General features: G+C 33.2%; 3 protein-coding genes and 1 long non-coding RNA gene across 6 annotated transcripts; 3 read left to right on the plus strand and 1 right to left on the minus strand.

Moving 5' to 3' along the window:
- The first annotated feature begins 287 nt into the window (after positions 1-287).
- Positions 288-9,523, plus strand: LOC112741391 (vacuolar protein sorting-associated protein 53 A). The gene is made up of 24 exons (XM_025790359.3): positions 288-696; positions 849-943; positions 1,586-1,642; positions 1,801-1,951; positions 2,320-2,390; positions 2,878-3,002; positions 3,209-3,369; positions 3,475-3,616; positions 3,970-4,033; positions 4,300-4,485; positions 4,584-4,625; positions 5,173-5,277; positions 5,360-5,419; positions 5,612-5,689; positions 6,073-6,180; positions 6,307-6,372; positions 6,451-6,528; positions 6,603-6,736; positions 6,822-6,915; positions 7,158-7,235; positions 7,470-7,532; positions 8,077-8,145; positions 8,235-8,330; positions 8,972-9,523. Exons 1-24 carry the CDS (start codon positions 648-650, stop codon positions 9,257-9,259), a joined length of 2,460 nt encoding a protein of 819 aa, XP_025646144.1. The 5' UTR covers positions 288-647; the 3' UTR covers positions 9,260-9,523.
- A 398-nt stretch (positions 9,524-9,921) lies between these two features.
- LOC140178460 (putative disease resistance RPP13-like protein 1) lies at positions 9,922-10,806 on the plus strand. The gene is made up of 2 exons (XM_072215546.1): positions 9,922-10,218; positions 10,264-10,806. Exons 1-2 carry the CDS (start codon positions 9,922-9,924, stop codon positions 10,804-10,806), a joined length of 840 nt encoding a protein of 279 aa, XP_072071647.1.
- A 1,048-nt stretch (positions 10,807-11,854) lies between these two features.
- On the minus strand, positions 11,855-13,276 carry LOC140178251 (uncharacterized). The gene is made up of 2 exons (XR_011870571.1): positions 13,083-13,276; positions 11,855-12,860 (listed from the first exon to the last, which is right to left on the minus strand). It is a non-coding gene; the product is annotated as an uncharacterized lncRNA (long non-coding RNA).
- A 2,537-nt stretch (positions 13,277-15,813) lies between these two features.
- Positions 15,814-20,052, plus strand: LOC112741393 (uncharacterized). 3 transcript variants are annotated; one of them, XM_025790362.3, is made up of 5 exons: positions 15,814-16,254; positions 17,165-17,450; positions 18,222-18,458; positions 18,575-18,792; positions 19,544-20,052. In XM_025790362.3, exons 2-5 carry the CDS (start codon positions 17,196-17,198, stop codon positions 19,773-19,775), a joined length of 942 nt encoding a protein of 313 aa, XP_025646147.1. In that variant the 5' UTR covers positions 15,814-16,254; positions 17,165-17,195; the 3' UTR covers positions 19,776-20,052. The 3 variants fall into 3 exon arrangements, with proteins under 3 accessions (XP_025646147.1, XP_025646146.1, XP_025646149.1); XM_025790361.3 differs by having other exon boundaries at positions 15,942-16,307; XM_025790364.3 differs by having other exon boundaries at positions 16,059-16,598.
- The last annotated feature ends 1,230 nt before the right edge of the window (positions 20,053-21,282 follow it).

Below are 21,282 nucleotides of genomic sequence, written 5' to 3' on the forward strand. Positions count from 1 at the left end.
TATTTTGTTCTATTTTCTTTTCTTAAAAAAAAAAACTCGATCATCATTTGATTTATTAATTTAAATATTTATACCACTTAAACCTGTAACATTTTGTTGCTGGAAAAATAAATTTTAGAGACTGAAATTTTTGTAAAATGAATTTGGCCATTTTATTTATTTTGATAAATTGCTCTAGTTTATGTCATGAGTCCTAAAATAGTAAAATGTGTAATTATCAATTCAAGCCTTTTTTTTTTTGTAGCATATTATAATATAATATTATTAATCTAAATTCGTTCCTTTTTATCCCCCCCCCCTCTCTCTCTCTCTCTCATAATTTCAACAGTTTTATACTTTTTTGTCAAACAATTTTTAAAAGTTATTTTTCTTTTGTTGTTTTTCTTGGTTATTTGCTTTTTGAAATTTCATAACCAGTCCCTCTGAATTCGTTATATTACAACATAGCCCTCATATTGAAGAAGAAAGAAACAAGGTGCAGGAGAACAGAGAACGAAGCACCTCAATTTGCTTCACAGCACAACACAACACTTCACTGTTCTTTCTGATTACTCTCTTCAATGCGATCTTCGCTGTGTGGAATGGTCGAGTGCGAGCCTTAACAAACGCCTTCGATTTACCATCGCGATTTTCGAGATCTGCCACCAATGGACAAGTCCAGCGCCTTGGAGTACATCAACCAGATGTTCCCAAACGGTACTTTTTTTTCGTTTTTCTTTTTTGAATCAGAGATTCGTAATGGTTTGTGATGATGAATAGCGTGTGTTCCTTACTATTTGATGTGATATATATGTTTTAATTTTGGCGAGATTTGAAATAATGTTGTTGTTGATGATGATGTTGTGCAGAGGCATCTCTGTCTGGTGTGGAGCCGCTGATGCAGAAAATTCAGAGCGAGATTCGCACTGTAGATGCCGGAATTCTAGCTGCTGTTCGCCAACAGGTCTTGATCTCTTTTCCTTTCATCTTCAATTTTGCATCCAATATACAAAAGCAAATTGTATTTCTAAGTAATGCAGTATTGATTGTTCATTGTTGCTCTGCATTATACTTGATCCTTAGAAAACTCTACCACTGCCGAGTTCTAGTTAATGTTAGCTTTCAGGTTAGATATTCAAGTGGTTATGCTGTTTTCCCCATAAGTTAGATCTCATTTTTCGAGTTATTGCGAATAGAAAAAGACTAGCACGGGTAGATTGTGGTTGAAGATCAGGCTGACTTGACTCAAACTAGACTAAGTTATTTAATAAACTTTGGATATCGGTTGTTAAGATACAGAACATAAAAGGAATAAAAAGAAAACTTGATGTGATACGGATATTAATAAAGAAACCATGAATCAAGTTTGAGTCCTGTGGATAAAAAGTGAGCCCAAGTTGCCACTTCTTAGGAACTTCTTTAAGGTGGAGTGGCCTTCTTGATCCGTTACTATCTTACTAAATGTGATTCTCTAAGATCACTAAGGTGTTGATACATCAGAAATGTGATTGCATATTACCATACAAGATTTTTAACAGTTTTTTTATTGAACATAATTTGTTTCCATAATTTCTGGTTTTTCATGCCCTGGCTTCTATAATTTCAGAGTAATTCAGGAACTAAGGCAAAAGAAGATCTTGCTGCTGCTACACGTGCTGTGGAGGTTTGCGTCCACTCTATTGTGTTTCTATTAGTTCTTTGTTCAATTGCTTAGATTAGTTCTCTTTAAATATTTATGTTGCATTGCATGTAATTTATTAGCTCCATCCATTCTTGTCTGGTTGGTATTTTAATACTATTTTTCTTTTTTTAATTATGCAGGAACTTATGTATAAGATCCGAGAAATAAAAACAAAAGCTGTACAGAGTGAAACGATGGTTCAAGAAATATGTCGCGACATTAAGAAATTAGATTTTGCAAAGAAGCATATAACTACAACAATTACTGCACTTCATCGTCTTACAATGCTTGGTAGGTCTTGGTAGCCCTTTTACTCTTGTAAAATCTGTTTTAATAGTTCCTAAGCTTGCTACTATATTATTTTGCCGTAGCACACAAACATAGTACATGTCCCTAAAGTTCATAGTAACAAACACATACATGGTTATTGTCACAGATTGCAATGTCCTTGTATATCTATATTTGTAGCGTGAACACTAAATAAACCACTAGACCATTCTTTGGATGAAAACCTCTAGACAAATTGGGTGGAATTTTAGCATACACATGGAAACTGGGTACAATATTTAATAGGTTTATTGCACTAACTAGATAGTTTCTTTAGATGCATAGATGTTATCTAATCTTTTACTTTAACAAGCTTACCTATTATATGGCAGTCTCTGCTGTTGAACAGCTTCAAGTCATGGCTTCAAAACGTCAATATAAGGAAGCTGCTGCACAGCTGGAGGTATCTGATCTATGCCTGTGGCATCTTTTCGGATAACTGTTGCAGTGTTGCTTTTCAAGTATTTGCTTACTACATTGGATTGGTGTCATTATGGTGCTTCTGTTTTTTTTTTCCTTTGCTGGGGGGTGGGATGGTTGTGAAACCAATGCATTGTGTTTCTTGATGTCCATGTTCCTATTGCACAATGAGGTAGTGATTTTATTATTATTGTGTCATTTTATGATGTATTTATAATCTGGGAGTTGGAGATTATGGGTTGAAAATAAGTTATTTAGGAATACAGTTGGAAACCGAGGTTTTGTGATTGCTGAATAAACTATTATATATAGTCTGGGGTTGTGCTTCAACTATATTTTTTACTTGGTAAATTAAAAATGTTTAATGAATTTCTTAATTTTCATCTATCTCATGCTGAAAGAAATGCATTTTATTTTGATGGACTAATTTATGAATTTTTACATTTGTTTTTTGTTTTTATCTGTCTCAGGCAGTGAACCAGTTATGCAGTCACTTTGAGGCTTATAGGGATATTCCAAAGATCATAGAACTAAGGGAGAAGTTTAAGAATATCAAGCAAATACTCAAGTCACATGTGTTTTCTGATTTTTCTAGGTATTTGTTACTCCCTTTTTGCTATTTTTGGAAATATCTACAGGTGTTTTAATATGAAAAAAAGAGGATATACTATGTTGTTGAATGCTAATATTTTTTTATTTATTTTTCCTCATAGTTTGTTTGTTTAAATTCATTAGACATGGTTTGTTTACAAAAAATCTTGTGTGTTAACTGGGTTTCTCAATTCCTTGTATTTGTCTCAGCTTAGGTACTGGAAAGGAGACAGAAGAAACTAATTTGCTCCAGCAGTTGTCTGATGCTTGCTTGGTTGTTGATGCATTAGAACCTTCTGTTAGGGAAGAGTTGGTAAATAATTTCTGCAATAGGGAGCTTACTTCATATGAACAAATTTTTGAAGGAGCTGGTATTTTTATGTCTCTGTAATGTGAATCTTATGTGTTTATTTATACAACAAGCTCTTATCAAATGTGCTTATGTTTGACCTTTTAAATATTTGTACTTCTTTCAGAGCTCGCAAAATTGGATAAAACTGAACGAAGATATGCTTGGATTAAGCGCCGAATGAGGTCAAATGAAGAGATTTGGAAAATTTTTCCATCTTCATGGCATGTTTTATATCGTCTATGTATCCTATTTTGTAAGAAGACAAGGTATGTTATTTCTTGCTTACAACATTTCTTAAAATATCGTATATGGCAATATATGTTATATGCTTTTTCCAGCAAAAGAGAGCATGCCTGTAGTGAAGCATTATTCTTCTAGTTTTGTTATGAAGTGACATTATAATTTATTGAATATGGGTAATTTTATTGCTTCAGCATAGAAACATTTTCTGACTTTTATAATCAAATTTAATCATATACCATGATTTTCATGCAGAACCCCTACCCCCACCCAAAAAAAAAAGTTATTAGGCGTTTTTCTGAATAATGTGTTGATATGAACTGTACTCAGCCCAGGAATATTATGTATGGACTCATGATTGTGATACTTTTCTCTACAGGAAACAACTTGAGGATATTCTTTCTAATCTAAAGGAAAAGCCAGATGTGGGGACCCTGTTGTTGGTAAGCCATGGTTTTGACCAATCATTAAACGATGAAATATTGACTTGCTGTTACAATAATTGCTTCAATGGTGTGATGCTATACAACTATATTTTCTTGCCACTGTTTTTTAACCGGAGCTTTTATTTACAAAATAGTTGATGGCTGGCTTTGTAATAATTCATTGATGGTGGTAACAAAGAATAAATTGTTGATGTAATGTATTTACGATGTGAATTTATGACTCTTATGTGTTAATTCAGTGTTTCACTTGTTGATTTTTGCAGGCTTTACAGCGAACTTTAGAGTTTGAAGATGAATTGGCTGAGAAATTTGGAGGAGGCACTCAAAACAGGGAGGTTGGGAATGAGATTGAGGAAATAGGTAGGGGAGCAAATTCTGGCAGTAATGCTTCAGATATCCGGAGGAAATATGAGAAAAAGCTTGCTGCTCATCAAGGAAGTAACAATGGGGTATGTATTATGAATTGGTGAAGTTTACATTACCTATCCCTAAGGAATCATTGAAATTATAGTTGTCTATGACCATTTTGTTTGGTTGTTATGAATAGGAAAACAATGGAAGTAAAGATTTGGCGGTACCTGGAGCTGGGGTATGGATCTATGTGACTATTATCTATTTAATGTAATGGTTTTGTTGGTTGTGTTACATACATAGATATTGTACTTCTTATTCACTGTTATCCAAAATCTCTCTATCTTATTAGTCTAAGATTAATTTATGGTATTACAGAAGAAAATCCGACGATGTGCTACATTCTGATTACATCATTTAAAATTTTCAAATCTCCTAGTCAAGGTTATCTCTTTTATTTTATCTCTGCAATTGAAGCACTGAAATTGTATTGGACTAATGTAATTTTTTATTTGATAAAATGCTTTTGTCTGATCATATGCTTGGGATTATCTGGACTCTTATGTTGTCTCTCAGTTATTTAATATTTTATTAAATATTTTCAAATTATCAAAGGGTAAAAGAAGGGAGTGAAGAAAATTGAATGTCCTAATTGAAAAATAAGTCAAATGAATTTGATGTAGAGTGCTTCCTAGTCTTTATTGTAATAGTGGCTGTCCTCACTTTATTCTTAATGATCTATTTTCATTAGGATGGGCCTGATAAACATTTTGTTGTTTTGGCAGTTCAATTTTCGTGGAATTATTTCATCTTGCTTTGAACCTCACTTAAGAGTATATGTAGAATTGGAAGAGAAAACATTAATGGAAAATTTAGAGAAACTCGTTCAGGTAATTTGGGTCTTGCTTTTGATGTATGTACTCATTGATTTACTTATCACTGTCCCTTGATTAAATGTGTCATCCAATATAGGAGGAGACATGGGATATTGAGGAGGGAGGTCAGAATAGCGTTTTATCCAGCAGCATGCAGGTGATAGGTCATTTCATTTCTTAGAGCCTTTAGGAATTCTGTTAGGTAGCTGTTGGTTAATGTTGCCAATAATAGATAGGGTTAGATATATAGATCCCCCCTGGCACGGATGAATGATGGAGCCCCCTTCTCCTTTTCTGATGGCCAGTTTGTTATTATGCTTTGAGCTAACTTTGTCGTTTTGTTGTGTAGTTGTTTCTCATAATCAAGAGGAGTTTGAAGAGATGCAGTGCTTTAACAAAGAACCAGACACTATTTAATTTGTTCAAGGTAACTCCTGAGTTATAGCTAATATTTCTCCATTTCAAAAATGACAAAACATGTGCCCAGAGCTGTTGAATAATTGTTAAAAGTTCAACACATGGGACTAGTAGGAACACTCTATTAAGAGAAAAAACTTCACTTTGAGACCTGCTAAATGGTGGTTATGTAATGTAGCCAATGTAGTTGGCTGCGGTTGAAGAGTTAAAAACGGCCATGTGATCTGCACTCTTATTGTCTGACTAACTATTGGGTATTAAGGAATTCAAAAGAATGCTGTTTGAATTTCTCTGTGGAAATGGAGTTGGTTTTTAGTTGCAACTTGCAATGCATACTGTAATTTAGAGGTCTAGCTTTCTGATGTATATGATTTTATTTCAATTCACTCTTAGGTTTTCCAAAGAATTCTTAAAGCATATGCTACAAAGCTCTTTGTAAGACTCCCAAAGGGTGGTACTGGAATTGTTGCTGCTGCCACAGGCATGGATGGACAGATAAAGGTATCTTGTAAAGAATTCGCTTTTCGTGATTTGTCAGAAGTTAAAGCTACATATTAACTTACTATTTTATCAAACAGCTTTCTTTATTTGAAATTTTTTTATAAACTCTTGGGAACTGTTGTACAGACATCTGATAGGGATGAAAGGGTGATTTGTTACATTGTTAATTCAGCCGAATATTGCCATAAAACGGTCAGTAAATTTCTTTATCATGCTTAATTTAGTTCAAGACGAGTAAATGCCAGTTTTACTTAGCCTTGCATATGGCAGGCCGGTGAACTGGCTGAGAGCGTTTCCAAGATAATAGATCATCAGTATGCAGATGGGGTAGATATGTCAGAAGTGCAGGTACTAATATCTTCTCATTAAAATGATGCTTTTCTCTGCAAATGTCATTCTAAGAGAATTGTGCAATCATGCAGGATGATTTTTCAGCTGTTATAACAAAGTCATTGGTGACCTTGGTGCATGGCCTGGAAACCAAGTTTGACATTGAAATGGCTGCAATGACACGTGTACCATGGGGTACTCTTGAGAGTGTTGGTGATCAGTCAGAGTAAGCTGAATTCCAAAGGAGAAAACAATTAGTAATCCTTGTTCCTGATAAAATTATCAATTTAATCTTATTATTTTTCTTACAGATATGTTAATGCCATAAATCTGATTCTTACCACTAGCATTCCTACTCTTGGAAGTCTTCTTTCTCCTGTCTACTTTCAGTTCTTTTTGGACAAGGTAATACCAATTTGATGCATTGAGTTAAGATTTTTTATGTCAACCTTGGTGTTAAGGACATTTTCTTTTCTGGCATGCTAGTTGTAATTAATAATAAATAAAATATTCCTTGAATGCTTTTCTGTTTCAAATAGCTTTTTTCTTGCAGATGTTGTAAGGGACTAAATTAGATGGTAAATACTCAATGTTGCTTAATAATGCAAGTTGAATGTTTACATTTATTTCCCATTTATTATCCGCAGCTTGCATCATCTCTTGGTCCGCGCTTCTATTCTAACATTTTCAAATGCAAGCAAATATCAGAAACGGGCGCTCAACAGGTACTGGCCGCTTTCTTTAATTGGTTTTTATTTCCTTTTGGTTACATCAAGAGTAAGGCTAAAGCATATTTTTGATAGGTTTGTAAATGTAAGATGGCTTTTATTCTCAACAGTTTTGAACATTTTTAATCTGGAGTACATGATACATAAAGGAGTTTGAAACTTTTTTTTTTTTTTTTCTGTGGAACACTTGAAACCTTATGAGAACGAGCTAACAAAGTGATACTTTTGCAGATGCTACTGGATACACAAGCTGTTAAGACAATCCTTCTTGAAATTCCTTCCCTTGGTAGACAGGTGATCTAACTTCTGCAAATACTTTTTAGTCATCTTTCCTTCCCTTGGAGCTTAAATCTAGGGAATCTGACCTCCACATTTCAAGAGTTGGTGAATTTACTATGCTGTTGTTCCTTTTACCAGTAGCATTTAATTTTTTTTTTCAGCTATAGTTTTTATATAGAAAATATTGATAATGAAATTTTCAAGAGAAATCTTTCACCGACTTTCACCCTTAGACATAATTAGAAATTGATATTTTATTTTTTGAACCAAGATGAATAAAAAATTAATAGCTGAGACTTTATGTTTTGCATTTTACAATTTACATGTTCCTAGTTATATTCTACCCATATAAAATATCTTGTTGCCTCATTGGTCTTTAATTCTCTACTGAATTGGAAGCAGAGATGGACTGCCTGTCTGAACCAACTGACTTTATCATCTTGCATGCTATAGGGCAAAAGAATCCTTATGAAATTTCATGTCATATAATTGTCAATTTCTTGTGTGCTTGTCAATGTTTCTCTCATTACACTTGTTGATTGTTTATTCTCTGCAACAGACTTCAGGTGCTGCTGGCTATTCCAAGTTTGTAAGCCGCGAGATGAGCAAAGCTGAGGCACTTTTGAAGGTTTGTTGTTATTGGTGGAAAAAAACACTATTATAATTGAAGTTTATTTAGTTCTTTCTAACATGGGTTTGTGTGAATGCAACGTTTAGGTTATACTGTCTCCAGTTGATTCCGTGGCAGATACATACCGAGCATTACTACCTGAGGGTACACCGATGGAATTTCAGCGAATACTGGACCTTAAGGTTTTGCTAATTCCTATCAGTTCTTCGTTGAATTCCTCTAGTTCTGATTACTACCTCAAAAACTGGAGACTGGCTATCTCATCATATAAATGCATAAAATGAACTTGTATAATTCTAAGTTCATGATAATTAAAATTATCATAAGTTCATGACTAATTTGACTTTAACTTATTCTAGCTGAATAATCATAAGTGAATATGCCCTGTTAAGTGGGTAATCGTCCCAAGCTTGAGGAGAATAACAAGGAAGCATAGTCTTAATTTATGTGTAGACTAAAGAAAAAAGTGGTTCAAGATTCACTATTTGTAAAGAACATTACATCTTTAGTAAAATAAGACCTAAAAGGAAGTAGTCTATTATTGATGACATAAGACTTGCATATAGACAATGCTCAAGTCAAATGTTGGATCTTATCAAGATACGGACTAGGTTTCCAAAAACGTGGACAGTGATGAGGAGCATGTAATGCATGGTTGAAAATTCTAATGGAATATGTATGAAACATAAATTTGAATAATTACCATAATCGTCCAACTCTGTTATTTTTAGGAATGGTTCATGGATTGATTATTTATGGTTTTTCAGATGCAACTGATTGAATGTCAATTCTTTAATCACTTATGTCTGTTTTCACATTTCAGGGTCTTAAAAAAGCGGATCAACAAAGTATTCTTGATGACTTCAATAAACATGGCCCTGGAATTAAGCAAACACAGATTACACCTACAGTTGTCCCAGCTTCCCCAGTGGCTCCGGTGGTGCCTAATCCTTCTGCTGCTGGACTCATGGCATCTCGGGAGGATGTACTAACTAGGGCTGCCGCACTTGGACGAGGAGCAGCCACCACAGGGTTCAAGCGATTCCTGGCTCTAACTGAAGCCGCCAAAGACAGGAAGGATGGGCCTTTCCGGAAGCTTTTTAATCCATAACGAAGAGTGGTATTGAACAAAAGTTTTTGTCAAAAGCTTTTGGTATTTCGTTGTTCTAGGAAAAAATGTGTATCTTTTTGTTGTAGGTTTATTTTACTCTGATTCTTTTTGTAATTTTATGATCATGTTTATCTTTATTTCACTTTATCAACCGGAGTAGTATATTAAAATCATGTCTAAGAATATTTATTCCAGATATGATCATATACCACAAACATATTCAAAATAGGAGATATAATAATAAAATTATGTTATTAATATGAACTAACATCCTTAATATAATATAATTTTTATATAATTAAACAATTTGATGTGAGAAATTATGAAATTAATCTTTGGATAGCTAAATTGTAGGTGAATGTTATCCTTTCTATTATAACAAAATAAGTTTATATTGACATGATATATTTATAGAAAACATAAAGTTATCGGTTTATTATAGCACTATTTTAGTCTATTTTTTATTATCGTTTTCGTAAAATGAAGTTTGTTCAATAAACAAGAAATGCAATATTAGAATTTAATTTTTTTATATAAACTAACATATTTATATTATAACTTTTTCTATAATTGGTGATTTACAAGTATCGCTCTCAAAGAAAATTGTCGCCTTCTGAAGTACGTTTCTGTAATTCTGTTTCTGCTCAGTAATCATTGCAATCATGGCAGGTGCAATTGTAAGTCATGCTTTAGTGTCTAGTTTTATTCAAGTTGTTTTTGACAAGCTTGCTTCACCTGAGTTTGTGAATTTCATTCGGGGAAAGAAGCTTCACAAGAAGCTAATCAAAAGGTTGGAGACCAATCTGTATGCAGTTCAAGCTGTTCTTAATGATGCTGAGCAGCGACAAATCAATGACCCTGCTGTGAAGAAGTGGCTCGATGATGTCAAAGATGCTGTCTATGATGTTGATGACTTGTTAGATCGTGTTTCAACCGAAGCAGGAACGGCTCAAAAGAAGGTTGGTACCTTGTTCTCTCGCTTTCTAAATTTTTGAGAGTTCGAGGTTGTTACAAAACTGGAAGACATAACTGAGAGACTAGAATATGCTGGAAAAAGCAAAGACATTCTTGGTCTAAAAGAGAATGCTAGGGAGAGCTTGTTGTGGAGAACACCATCAACATCCCTGTTAGAAAGATCCACTATATATGGTAGAGATCAAGACAAAGAAGCCATAATGGAATTGTTATTTGATGATACAACATATGCTAAAATATCTGTGATTCCGATTGTTGGCATGGGTGGGTTTGGAAAAACCACTTTAGCTCAATTGGTGTATAATGATGAGTCTTTGGAGCAAATATTTGATCTTAAGTTGTGGATTTATGTTTCTGAAAATTTTGATATTCAGAAGATCACCAAGACTATGATAGAGGCAGTTACTTCAAGTAGCTGTGATATGAAGGATTTGGGTTTTCTTCAACTCGAATTGAAGGAAAAGCTGATAGGGAAGAAGTACTTAGTCGTTTTGGACGATGTTTGGAATGAGAACTATGGTGTTTGGAATGATTTTCAGAAGCCTCTTCAACACGGGGCCAAAGGGAAGTAAAATTCTTGCAACAATTCGTTGCGAGAAGGTTGCTTCCGTTGTCCAAACATGTCCAGCTTATCATCTAAGTCAATTAGATGATGAAGATTCAATTGCTGGTTGGTGTTTGCTAACCACTCATGTCTTCCATTAGAATTAGGAGAAGATTCAAGTAAGAAGAAGATTGGTAGACAAATCGCTGAAAAGTGTAAGGGGTTACCATTAGCAGCGCTAATGCTCGGAGGGATTCTGAGAAGACAAGATGACATCAGAAACTGGAAGACTATTATGGAGAGTGAAATATGGGAACTACCTGATAATGAGAGTAATATTATTCCAGCATTGAGAATTAGCTACCATTATCTTCCTCCAAATTTAAAATGCTGCTTTTAGTTTTCAGCGTTTTAGCATTGATGGTGACTGTTTTGTGATGCATGATCTCATGCATGACTTAGCAACATCTGTTGGTGGAGAATTCTATTTCAGATTGGAAGAAAGTGGGAAAGCAAACCAGATCGGTGCTAGAACTCGTCATTTGTCATATAACACTTTGAGTAATCACATCTCAAGAAATTTGCAGGCCTTTGGCAGGGCACAACATCTGAGGACATTTTTGCCCCATCTGTTCCAGAGTTGTGTCCTTCAACAATGACATGCAACTGCCTATCATATTATCAATATTTTAACGCTTAAGAGTTTTCTCATTTCGTCCCTTTCAAAATCTTGTTGCATTGCCGATTCGATAGGTGAATTAACCCAGCTGCGTTATTTGGATCTCTCTTGTACAAACACTGAAACTGTACTTTTGTAATAATCTGCATAGGCTTCCAAGCAGCATGCAAAATCTAGTGAATTTGCGCCATCTTGACATTGGGGAAAGCTCTTTGCTGGAGTTGCCAAAGGGAATGAGCAAACTACAAAATCTGCAACACTTGACTGACTTCAATGTTGATGAAGAGAACGTGATTGCAGAACTTGGAGGACTTGCAAATATCCATGGCCCCTTTGGGATTTGCAAATTAGAGAATGTCCGGAATAGCAGCGAGCCATCAGAGGCAAGAATGATGGAGAAGAAGCACATTAGTACTTTGTTTTATGTATGGTCTCGAATTCGAGCATGAAAGAGGCATATTTGACAAGTTACAACCTCACAATGAGGTGAAAGAGCTATTGATATATAGCTACAGAGGTACAACATTTCCAAATTGGCTAGGCCACTCTTCCTACCACAATATGAGTAGCATTGTTCTTGACTCCTGCAGAAACTGCTGCATGCTTCCTTCACTTGGACAACTTCCTAATCTCAAGTCCTTGATCATTGTGAATTTCGATTCTCTGCGGACCATTGGTGCTGAGTTTTACAGGAATGATAGTTTTTTCAGGACAGCACCACCTTTTCCATCCTTGGAACATCTTGAATTCTGTTACATGCCTTGCTGGCAGGAGTGGGATTCATTTGAGCCTAGTGCTTTTCCTCAACTTAAACATCTTGCACTGCATTATTGTCCAATATTATCAAAAGGTTTGCCTGACCTTCCTTTGAAAGAACGCTTTGAGAGTTGGAGATCAATGCCTATGAAAAAAGAGAGGCGCAAGTTTTGGCTAGTTGGGTTCTTTTCAGCTATATGGAACATTTGGTTACAACGGAATGAGGCCATATTTCAGAGCAAGACAACAGGAGCAGTAGAATGTGTGGCTCAAACTTTTTCATGTGCTGCAGAGTGGTATGATGAATAATTCCTATTGTTGATGGCTATGCCGGAGATGACATCGGAATTATTTTTCTTTTTTCCTTTTGTTGTCTTATTTTTCTTTGCTCCACGTGAATGTTGAGCTCCTTCGTTCAAAAAAAAAAAAACACAGCATTATAGGATGCCAGAAGCTTGTTTCTTCTTCCCAAGGGCTCCTGCAATTCGCATAGTGATATCCGAAAACGATGATGTAGAGCTGCAGGATTTGCCACTTTCACTGAATTCTATTTCACTTTCAGGCAGCCAGGTGGTACAATCTATGTTCAAGGCCATTGCAAACGCCATACCAACACATCTCCAGGTGGGCTGAAGTGTCTTACATCCCTGAAATTCAAATAATCTATCAAGGATTATCAAACAGGTAATTCTTCTGCACTCTCCAAAGGCAATAATTTAACAGCTAGATTGGGAAAAGTGAATCATTAACTTGTACCTTCTTCATCAAAGTTTTCAGTTTCATTTAACTTATATAGTTGATGGAAAGCATATGGAATAGCAGATTCAGGGTTATAAGTTTTTCTGCAGTAAAAATTGTGAATTACTTACACAAAAAATGACTTGCAATGAAAGCAACTAACATCCTTTTCCCTGTTGCATGCAGTTCATGAAAGTTTATATGTCCATGCCAATCAGCTGCCATTCAAGAACAATGATTTCTTGGGTAGTATTATTTTGAGGCAAAGATTATCCAAGGGGAGGGATTTCATTGCAGGATATAAATATAAAGTTCAAAGGCTCCTTATGACCAAATAAGTTTGTGCAAGTGTTTATTGCTATATATATATATATATATATATATATATATATAGTATAAGAAGAATTTTAAATATAAAAAATAATATATATTAATTAAAATTAACGGTTAAAATTATTGAAATATTGGTGTTTTTAATATTTAAAAATTTTTCAAAATAATATTAAAAAGTTTTAAGTGTTCTACAAACATTAGTATTTTAATCATTTTAATTTTAACCTCAATTATGTATATATTTTTATAACAAAGATTAATGGTTAAAATTACTGAAATACCATTAAAGATCATGTGAAGCGAAGCATGTTTTTGTTTGCTCCTGTTTCTGAATTTACTACAAGAGCTAATTAATTTGACAGGAGAGAATTTTAGTACTCATTCTTCTCCACCAATTCGATGGGGTTAGTCCCTTATTTTATCATATGGTAGGAAAAGAAAAATAGTCCTAAAAAATTATACAAAAGAAAGTGAATATAAATAACAATTCTTTTGGGCTCCGTTTGGTTGATGTATAGGATGAGACATAGATACAAAGACACAGACATTAAAGACATAGACATAAAATATTTGTGTCTATGTATTGTGTTTGGTAAAAATAATAAACAAGACACAAATATTTGAAAAAGACTAAATTACCCTTCATTTAACCACAATTTTATCAACACCACTGCACACCTATCACCTCAAACGCTACATATCATTACCATTAAATTTTTATTTCTTTTCATATTTTTTTTCTTCTAATATCATCTTAAATTTTCATTCAAATATTAAATATACAGTTTTTTTGAAAAAAAATAGAAAACCAAAGCCTAAAATTTATCAAAGATTAATTAAAATTTAAATAAATAAAAAATTAAATGTATAATTTTTTTTTGAAAAAAATGGGAGAACAAATTTGGTTGTAAAATCTAAAAGAGGAAGTAAAAAAAAGAAATATTTGAAGAGATAAGAGGACAAATTTTGAAAATTAAAAAATTGAATAAAAGTAAAAGAGTAAAAAATTAGTGTCTCACAAGTTGTGTCTCAGTGTCTCATCAAATTGGAGGTACACAAATTTAGTGTCTCCGTGTCCATCCGTGTCCTCCCATGTCCATCAAAATTCTGTGTCTCACCAAACCAAACAACAAACATGTGTCACCGTGTCCATGTCTCATAGACATGGACATCAACCAAACACTACTTTGAGAAACGGTGTGGTGTGGACATGAGGGGGTCGTATGTGGTGTCCACGTGGAGTTCCATAGGTAGGTGCTTCATTTCTCAGTTCTCCATTTGCACAGTTTCCACCAATTTCAAAAAAGACTCTTTTTCTTTTTTTTTTTATAGTATGTTTTAATTTGATAAATCAAAAATTAATTTATTATAAATCAAAATTTTATTTGAAAATTTATTATTAGTTAATAAATTATTATAAAAATTTTAAATTTTATATATTTATTTAAATAGATTAATAAACTAAAAATAATTAATTTAAGATAATTAAGATAATTCTTTTTATATTAAGAAGATATTAGATAGTAAATTAGATTGGATTAGATTAGATTAGATATCATTTAAAAACTAAAAAATGTTTAGAGAATATACTGCTCTTAATCTAACGTAAATTTAATTATCCAAGTATATTAAATTATTAATATTAATATGGACAAATAACCAGTTTTGCAGGTAATCTGGAAAGTCAATCCTTCAATCTAATATTCTAGATAAATAAAAGAATAGACCAAGTATATTATATAATTATTATATAAATGTTTCTAGTTTCTAGATATGAAGGAAGAGACCATCTAGAAGAATAAGAATAAGCCATCACACTTGTTCCTGCTTTCTGTTCTGCTACACTGTACACTATCTTATTCAAGAATCACCACACAAGTCAAGCACGTGACTGTCACGCGTGAGATTCGATATACTATAAGTCTATAACATGATATTAATCATAGTATGATATGATATCTGAACTCCTGAAAATTATCTCGAGAGAACTATAAAATTTTTGACAAAAAAAATTTTAATTTGGTCTTTAATCTTTTTTTTCAGACTGATTAATTTATGTACAAAAAAAATAATATTAACTTTTTTTTAACACAAGAGTTAATTGGTCCATAAGAATAAAGTTCAAAAATTGAGTTAAATATTTTTTTTGTCAAAAATTTCGTTGTCTTTTAAAATAATTGTCAAATTATTTAAGATTTTTTCTCTAAAAAAAAATAGCTGAAAAAATAAAAATAGCTAAATATGAAGAGTATAATAATATTTTTAACATTTTCTTATATTTAATGTATTAAAAATATCAAAAAATTATTTTCTTTAATATTTTTAGTCAAACATAAATATACTTTCATAACACATGAACAAAATTTGAGAAAAGAGTTGAATAAAATAAATAAATTATTTCTTTTCTTAAAAAATTAATCGTATCTTTTTCCCCATGAAAACCATTAAAAATATTTAAATTCAATGGTATTACAGAAAATTTTCATAAATCTTATTTTATTTCTATGATAGAAAGATATTTAATAAGAAGTTAATTATTTGAAATTCCTGCTAAATTTTTAACTAAGAAAATAGTTGCCTGATTCAGTAGTTAGAACTTAGAATTTCACATTTCATATTCCTTACACTATAAGCATAGAGTAAAAAACTTTCATATTAAAAAAAAGAGAGAATAAAGTAAAATTATTCTTCTTTTCTCTTTTGTCCCAAACAAAATGGAATGGTAGGTTAGAAAATTCAATTTAAAAAAAAAAAACACGCATGGATTTTTGTTTGAAGGTTGAAAACCTCGTTAAGTTTGAAAACGAAGCATCCGTGAGCTCATCAAGGCAACAAGGCTTTTTCATGATTCTCTATTTTGTTGCGTTTTGAACGTTGAAACTTTCCTTCCTTTTCCTCTCTCTGCTCAGCTACCTCGTCCTCCGTCCACGGTGGTCGGCGACTTGCTCCGACCAACCTCTCTCTGAGGAGGTTAGCTCCGGAACTTCTTACAAACACGTGGTGTGCTTCTTTTTCTGTTTTTGGTAAGTTTTAATAAAGTGATGAACTTCGTTTGTTTCGTCAAGTGATTTTGATTTTTCAAAATTTTAATCCGTTTAAAATAGAAAAAGAGGTTAATTCGTGTGATCATAAGGGATTGGCTTTAACTTATTGGGTCTAGAAAACAAAACCCCTTTTTCCTCTCTCTCTCTCTCTTTCTCTAGTTTTGGAAGTTTTGTGTAAAGGCTTGTAACTTTGCGGTTTTTGGAATATGAAGCAGCGAGTGATCATGGTTTTCAAGTGATGGTTGATTAGGAAAAAGAGAGTGTAGAGAGGTAAATGTGCCCCTTTTTTTCTGATGAATGATTCTAGAATTGTTGAAAGTTAGGATAAAGATTGTTTTTTTTTTTTTCAGCTGAAAGGGGGGAGCGGGTGAAATGGGGCACTTAGGGTTTTTTTCCAAATTTTTTTAAGGGGTACCTAGGTTTTAATTGAGGTATTTGAACTCTATATTACTTGTATGTGTTGATTTTTTGTTACTTGTGAGAACCATGATCAGTTCATAGAAAAGGGTTGAAAAAACTTCTAAGGGCTATTTGCAGGAGTAGAAAGTAGAAACCCAGTGAATTAGTTTGTGAGTTTTCTTGTGCTAAGGGTTGAGTTCAAAGTTTAGAACTGCTTTTCAACTTACATTTAAAGAAAAAAAAGATTATCTGTCATCTATTTTTTACCATTTAATGTGTCTCTTAGTTGCCTGTAATTATCTGACTAGTTAATTCGTGGTCTCTAAGCCTTGAAGATGAATTATTATTTACTCTTGGTCAATTTGGTATGTATGTAGGATCATATATACAATTTGAATTTTGAATAACTGTCTCAGCTTGATGCTTGTGTTCTGCAGTTGTTTTGTTTCATAGCCTTCTGACATCTCAATGATGACCCAAGAACCATCAGAGGAATTGGAGAAACATGCAACCTCAGGGCATCGTGCAAGAGGCAATAGTGAATACGTTAGACTAGCCATATCTGATGAGCCTAGGGCCGGTGAAGTTGAAATCTCACGGCCTCAAGCAGAACCAGGAATTAATGCTTTCTGGTGGTGGATGAAAGTCTTTCTATGGTGCATTATCATTGTTGTACTTTCTCTTGTTTTACTGAAATGGGGTGTTCCTTTTATTTTTGAAAAGGTATTTCCTCTTACATTGCACTAAAATTATTCTAGTAGTTCAGCATTTAGACTAGAGCTGTATTGTTTATGTAGCTTATATAGTATTACAATGTTGTTTGGTTGTCATGGATTTATTTGATATGTTAAGATTATGACATTCCTATGTCATTATCGGGCTTCTATTATCTTTAAACTGAATATTTTATATTACAAACAATTTAGAAGTTTAGATTTTCCCTTGGCATCGGAATTTTATGTATTTGGTTGATGCTGAATAGTTTAAGGAACTATTAGTTCTGTGTTCTCTTTTACTTTCTGTAAATTATGTGGGATTGGTGTGCAGAATATTATGCTGTTATCCAATCTCATGGAGAAATTTTAGGGAACTGAATTCATATGTGATCGCTGAAATACCCTGATTTTCAGAATGATCACTCCATCAGTAGGACTTGGTAGTTAATTTGTTCTTTGACGTATTAAATTCAAAAGAGGGATGCAAGGGATTCTTTAGTCTTTTCTTGCAAGTCAGAAGTAAATTTTGCTTAGCACTTTCCAAGTATTATATTCATTTTCCCCCCACTCTGCCAAGTTTTGTGACATTTTAAGTGTTTATAGTAAACTAATAATAAACTTGAAGATCTTGGGAAACTAAGTTGTTATTAATATATTGCTATTGCCTATGAACCGGCTTAGATTCTAATATTTAATTCTCATGTAGCAAACATTCCATGTGTATTATTGGAATATTTTTATTTATTCATATTTGGAAACTTTCATACTTTTGCTGCAGGTTCTTTACCCAGTGATGGAATGGGAAGCTACTGCATTTGGCCGCCCAGTTCTTGCCCTTGTACTTGTTGCTTCTTTAGCTTTATTCCCAGTGTTCTTAATTCCTTCTGGCCCTTCCATGTGGTTGGCCGGCATGATTTTCGGTTATGGCATTGGCTTCGTTATAATAATGGTTGGAACAACCATTGGAATGATCCTCCCTTACCTAATTGGGCTACTCTTCCGTGAACGCATTCATGTAAAGTCATTTTGTTTCACATTTAATCACAAGTCCTCTCAAAAGTTAGTGTTGCTTTTTTTTTATTATTAAAAAAAAAATACCAACTTTACTTATCATCTTACTATGTTGTGCAGCAATGGTTAAAGAAGTGGCCCACGAATGCCGAAATGATTAGGCTTGCTGGTGAAGGAAATTGGTTCCATCAATTTCAAGTGGTTGCTTTATTTAGAGTTTCTCCATTTCCCTATACTATATTCAATTATGCTATAGTAGTGACAAATATGAGGTTTTGGCCCTACCTATGTGGATCAATAGCAGGAATGGTGCCAGAAGCTTTCATCTACATCTACAGGTTCGTTCTTTTCTACATTCTACCTGCTCTTCAGTGACTTAATACTAGGAATATAAACAACAACAACAAAGTTATCCCATTAGGTTGGGTTAACTATATTGGTCAAACAGTGCCATAATACCCTTTCATAGTTCATATGTGTTTCCTTCATTTCTACTTAAAATTTCTTTTAATCATAAAATGAAGACAAAATGCTCCTTTGGGTTCTTGACACAATTTTCCGGAGGCAAATTAGTTCCGCATTGTATGTTCAATTTTTGGGGTTGGGGAAGAGGGGGGGGGGGGGTGGAAATTTTCATGGATGACTTTGGATTTACAGATGGAACTTATCACAAAAAAAGAAAAAAGAATTCACCCCATTTTTTAGCTCACTCGGAACATACTCTGAATTTGAGAATTCTCATTTTGTCCTCATCATTAAAAATAGAGGATACGTAGACTAATGTATCCCCTTTTTTGGTCAGAAGCCAAAGAAGATATTTAGTCTAAATGAAAAGTCAGTGGACATAAAGGTACATTATTTTTAATAAAACATTAAAAGGGAGATTAAACATATGGCAGAAGAGCACTTGTTCTTTTCACCATTCTAAAAATGCTTGTTGCTTTAGTAAGACAAATAAATTATTGATCCTGAATCCTGATAATGATATGACTAATGAGTTTTTTCATGTATTAGTCTTTATTAATGCTTTAATATATTTACATCTTTGTTTCTTTTTCTTATCACTAATGTGGGCCCAATTTTGAGCAGTGGTAGATTAATAAGGACCTTAGCAGATGCACAGTATGGGAGGCATCACTTGACCACTGTGGAAATAGTGTATAACATTATTTCATTCATCGTTGCAATTGTTACCACGGTTGCATTTACTGTTTATGCAAAAAGGACTTTGAATAAACTCAAGATGGCTGAGGCCAATGAGGAATCTGCCTCTGTTTCTGGCATTGCTGATTTTGAGATGCAGAAAGCTTCCCATTCATAAGCATGTCATGTATTTTTTTTAAATCATGATGCTCAGCGTGTATATTTATGTATCTAAAGTTTGGTTTAGGAATGCATATTTTATAGTATCATGTCTCTCCCCCCCCCCCCCCCCCCCCTCTTTTTTTCCCTCTTTTCTATGGCCCTTGGCTCTATTATGTAAGGCTATAAAAATTACCAGTTAGTTAGAACTTAGAAGGCCATAGATTTGATGCACACATAAGGAGATAAAATGCATAACTTGACCATTGGTAAAGAAATCAACCACAGTTGTCACACTTGCACATTTCATTGCTTTTATGGTTACATGTGAATTTTTGTTAGTTGATGAGTTTGAACTCTTGAGCAATTATGACGTGTATGCTTGTGTCCTAGGAGAGTATGAAGTCAAAATTAGTCCCAGAAAGATTATTCGTTATTTAAATTGGTGTTCGAAATTTGTTTTTAATCAAATTCGTCTTTTAAAGATTTTAAATTTGTTATATTAGTCATTCTGTTATTTTTATTGCTAACGGCGTCAATATTTGCTAATGTAGAATGTTAAATAATATTACAACACACATTTAGTAGTCTTGATTAGTAGTCAACATGATAAGTTTATGAAATTAGATCAAATCAATCTTAAATTCAGATATTCTAATGCTTCAAGTTTTCTTCTCAGTTAGGTTTTTATTTGATTTAATTTCAAAAATTTATCATGTCAATAATCAATTAAGACTTTTAAGTATGTATTGTGATATCACTTTTAACGTGTTACATTAGCAAACTTTGACGCCGTCAACAAAGCAAGTGATGAAAGAACTTAAAAATTTATCATGTCAATAATCAATCAAGGCTTTTAGGTGTGTACTGTGATATCACTTTAACGTGTTACATTAGCAAACTTTGATACCGTCAACAAAGCAAGTGATGAAAGGACTTACGTATGTGATTAACTTAAAAAAAAAAAAAATCTAAAAGACCAATTTAGATAACAAGTGATTTTTCAAAACAAATTTAAAGGGAAAACATCTAAATAGTTACTCAATAGTTTTCATTGCTCTAACAATAGAAGTTCAATTAAAGGGAAAACATCTAAAATCACATGATTGTCCAATTAATGAGTAGTTAATAAATTTAAAACCCAACTACTGCAATTGATTGGCGTGTAACGCATGAATTGGATGCCCTACCTTCCCACTTTTTTGGGTTACATCTACTGTGTGGTTGCATTTACGTATTTTGTGCTAAAGTAGCTTTAATGGAAACCTTTTTGAGGTGGCTTTAAAAGATGAAGTAACTATAATTCCTAAAATCAAAGAAGGAAAAAAAAAAGATCTAAGGACTTCTCCACTAATTAAATCAACAGAAGTCTCTTCATTGTTTGGCTCATCAAGGTTTGTTTATTCATATTAATTTGTCATCAAATTTACTTAAATAACTATTAATGATATGGTATGATGGACTGATGGTCATTTTTGTATTTTGTAGTTTTTGAAAAAAGAATGAATTTTTTTTAAGAAAAGAAA

Source organism: Arachis hypogaea, chromosome 14 (genome assembly GCF_003086295.3).
Source record: "Arachis hypogaea cultivar Tifrunner chromosome 14, arahy.Tifrunner.gnm2.J5K5, whole genome shotgun sequence".
In the NCBI taxonomy this organism is placed as follows: Eukaryota; Viridiplantae; Streptophyta; class Magnoliopsida; order Fabales; family Fabaceae; genus Arachis; species Arachis hypogaea.

Bases quoted from the DNA above. Each gene is read 5' to 3' on its own strand.
- LOC112741391 (XM_025790359.3), top strand. From the start codon at position 648: ATGGACAAGTCCAGCGCCTTGGAGTACATCAACCAGATGTTCCCAAAC. The intron at 7,236-7,469 runs GTACTGGCCGCT...ATACTTTTGCAG, and splicing joins CAGAAACGGGCGCTCAACAG to ATGCTACTGGATACACAAGC. The intron at 8,146-8,234 runs GTTTGTTGTTAT...TGCAACGTTTAG, and splicing joins AAGCTGAGGCACTTTTGAAG to GTTATACTGTCTCCAGTTGA.
- LOC140178460 (XM_072215546.1), top strand. From the start codon at position 9,922: ATGGCAGGTGCAATTGTAAGTCATGCTTTAGTGTCTAGTTTTATTCAA. The intron at 10,219-10,263 runs GTTGGTACCTTG...TGAGAGTTCGAG, and splicing joins CAGGAACGGCTCAAAAGAAG to GTTGTTACAAAACTGGAAGA.
- LOC112741393 (XM_025790362.3), top strand. From the start codon at position 17,196: ATGATGACCCAAGAACCATCAGAGGAATTGGAGAAACATGCAACCTCA. The intron at 17,451-18,221 runs GTATTTCCTCTT...CTTTTGCTGCAG, and splicing joins TTCCTTTTATTTTTGAAAAG to GTTCTTTACCCAGTGATGGA. The intron at 18,459-18,574 runs GTAAAGTCATTT...TATGTTGTGCAG, and splicing joins TCTTCCGTGAACGCATTCAT to CAATGGTTAAAGAAGTGGCC.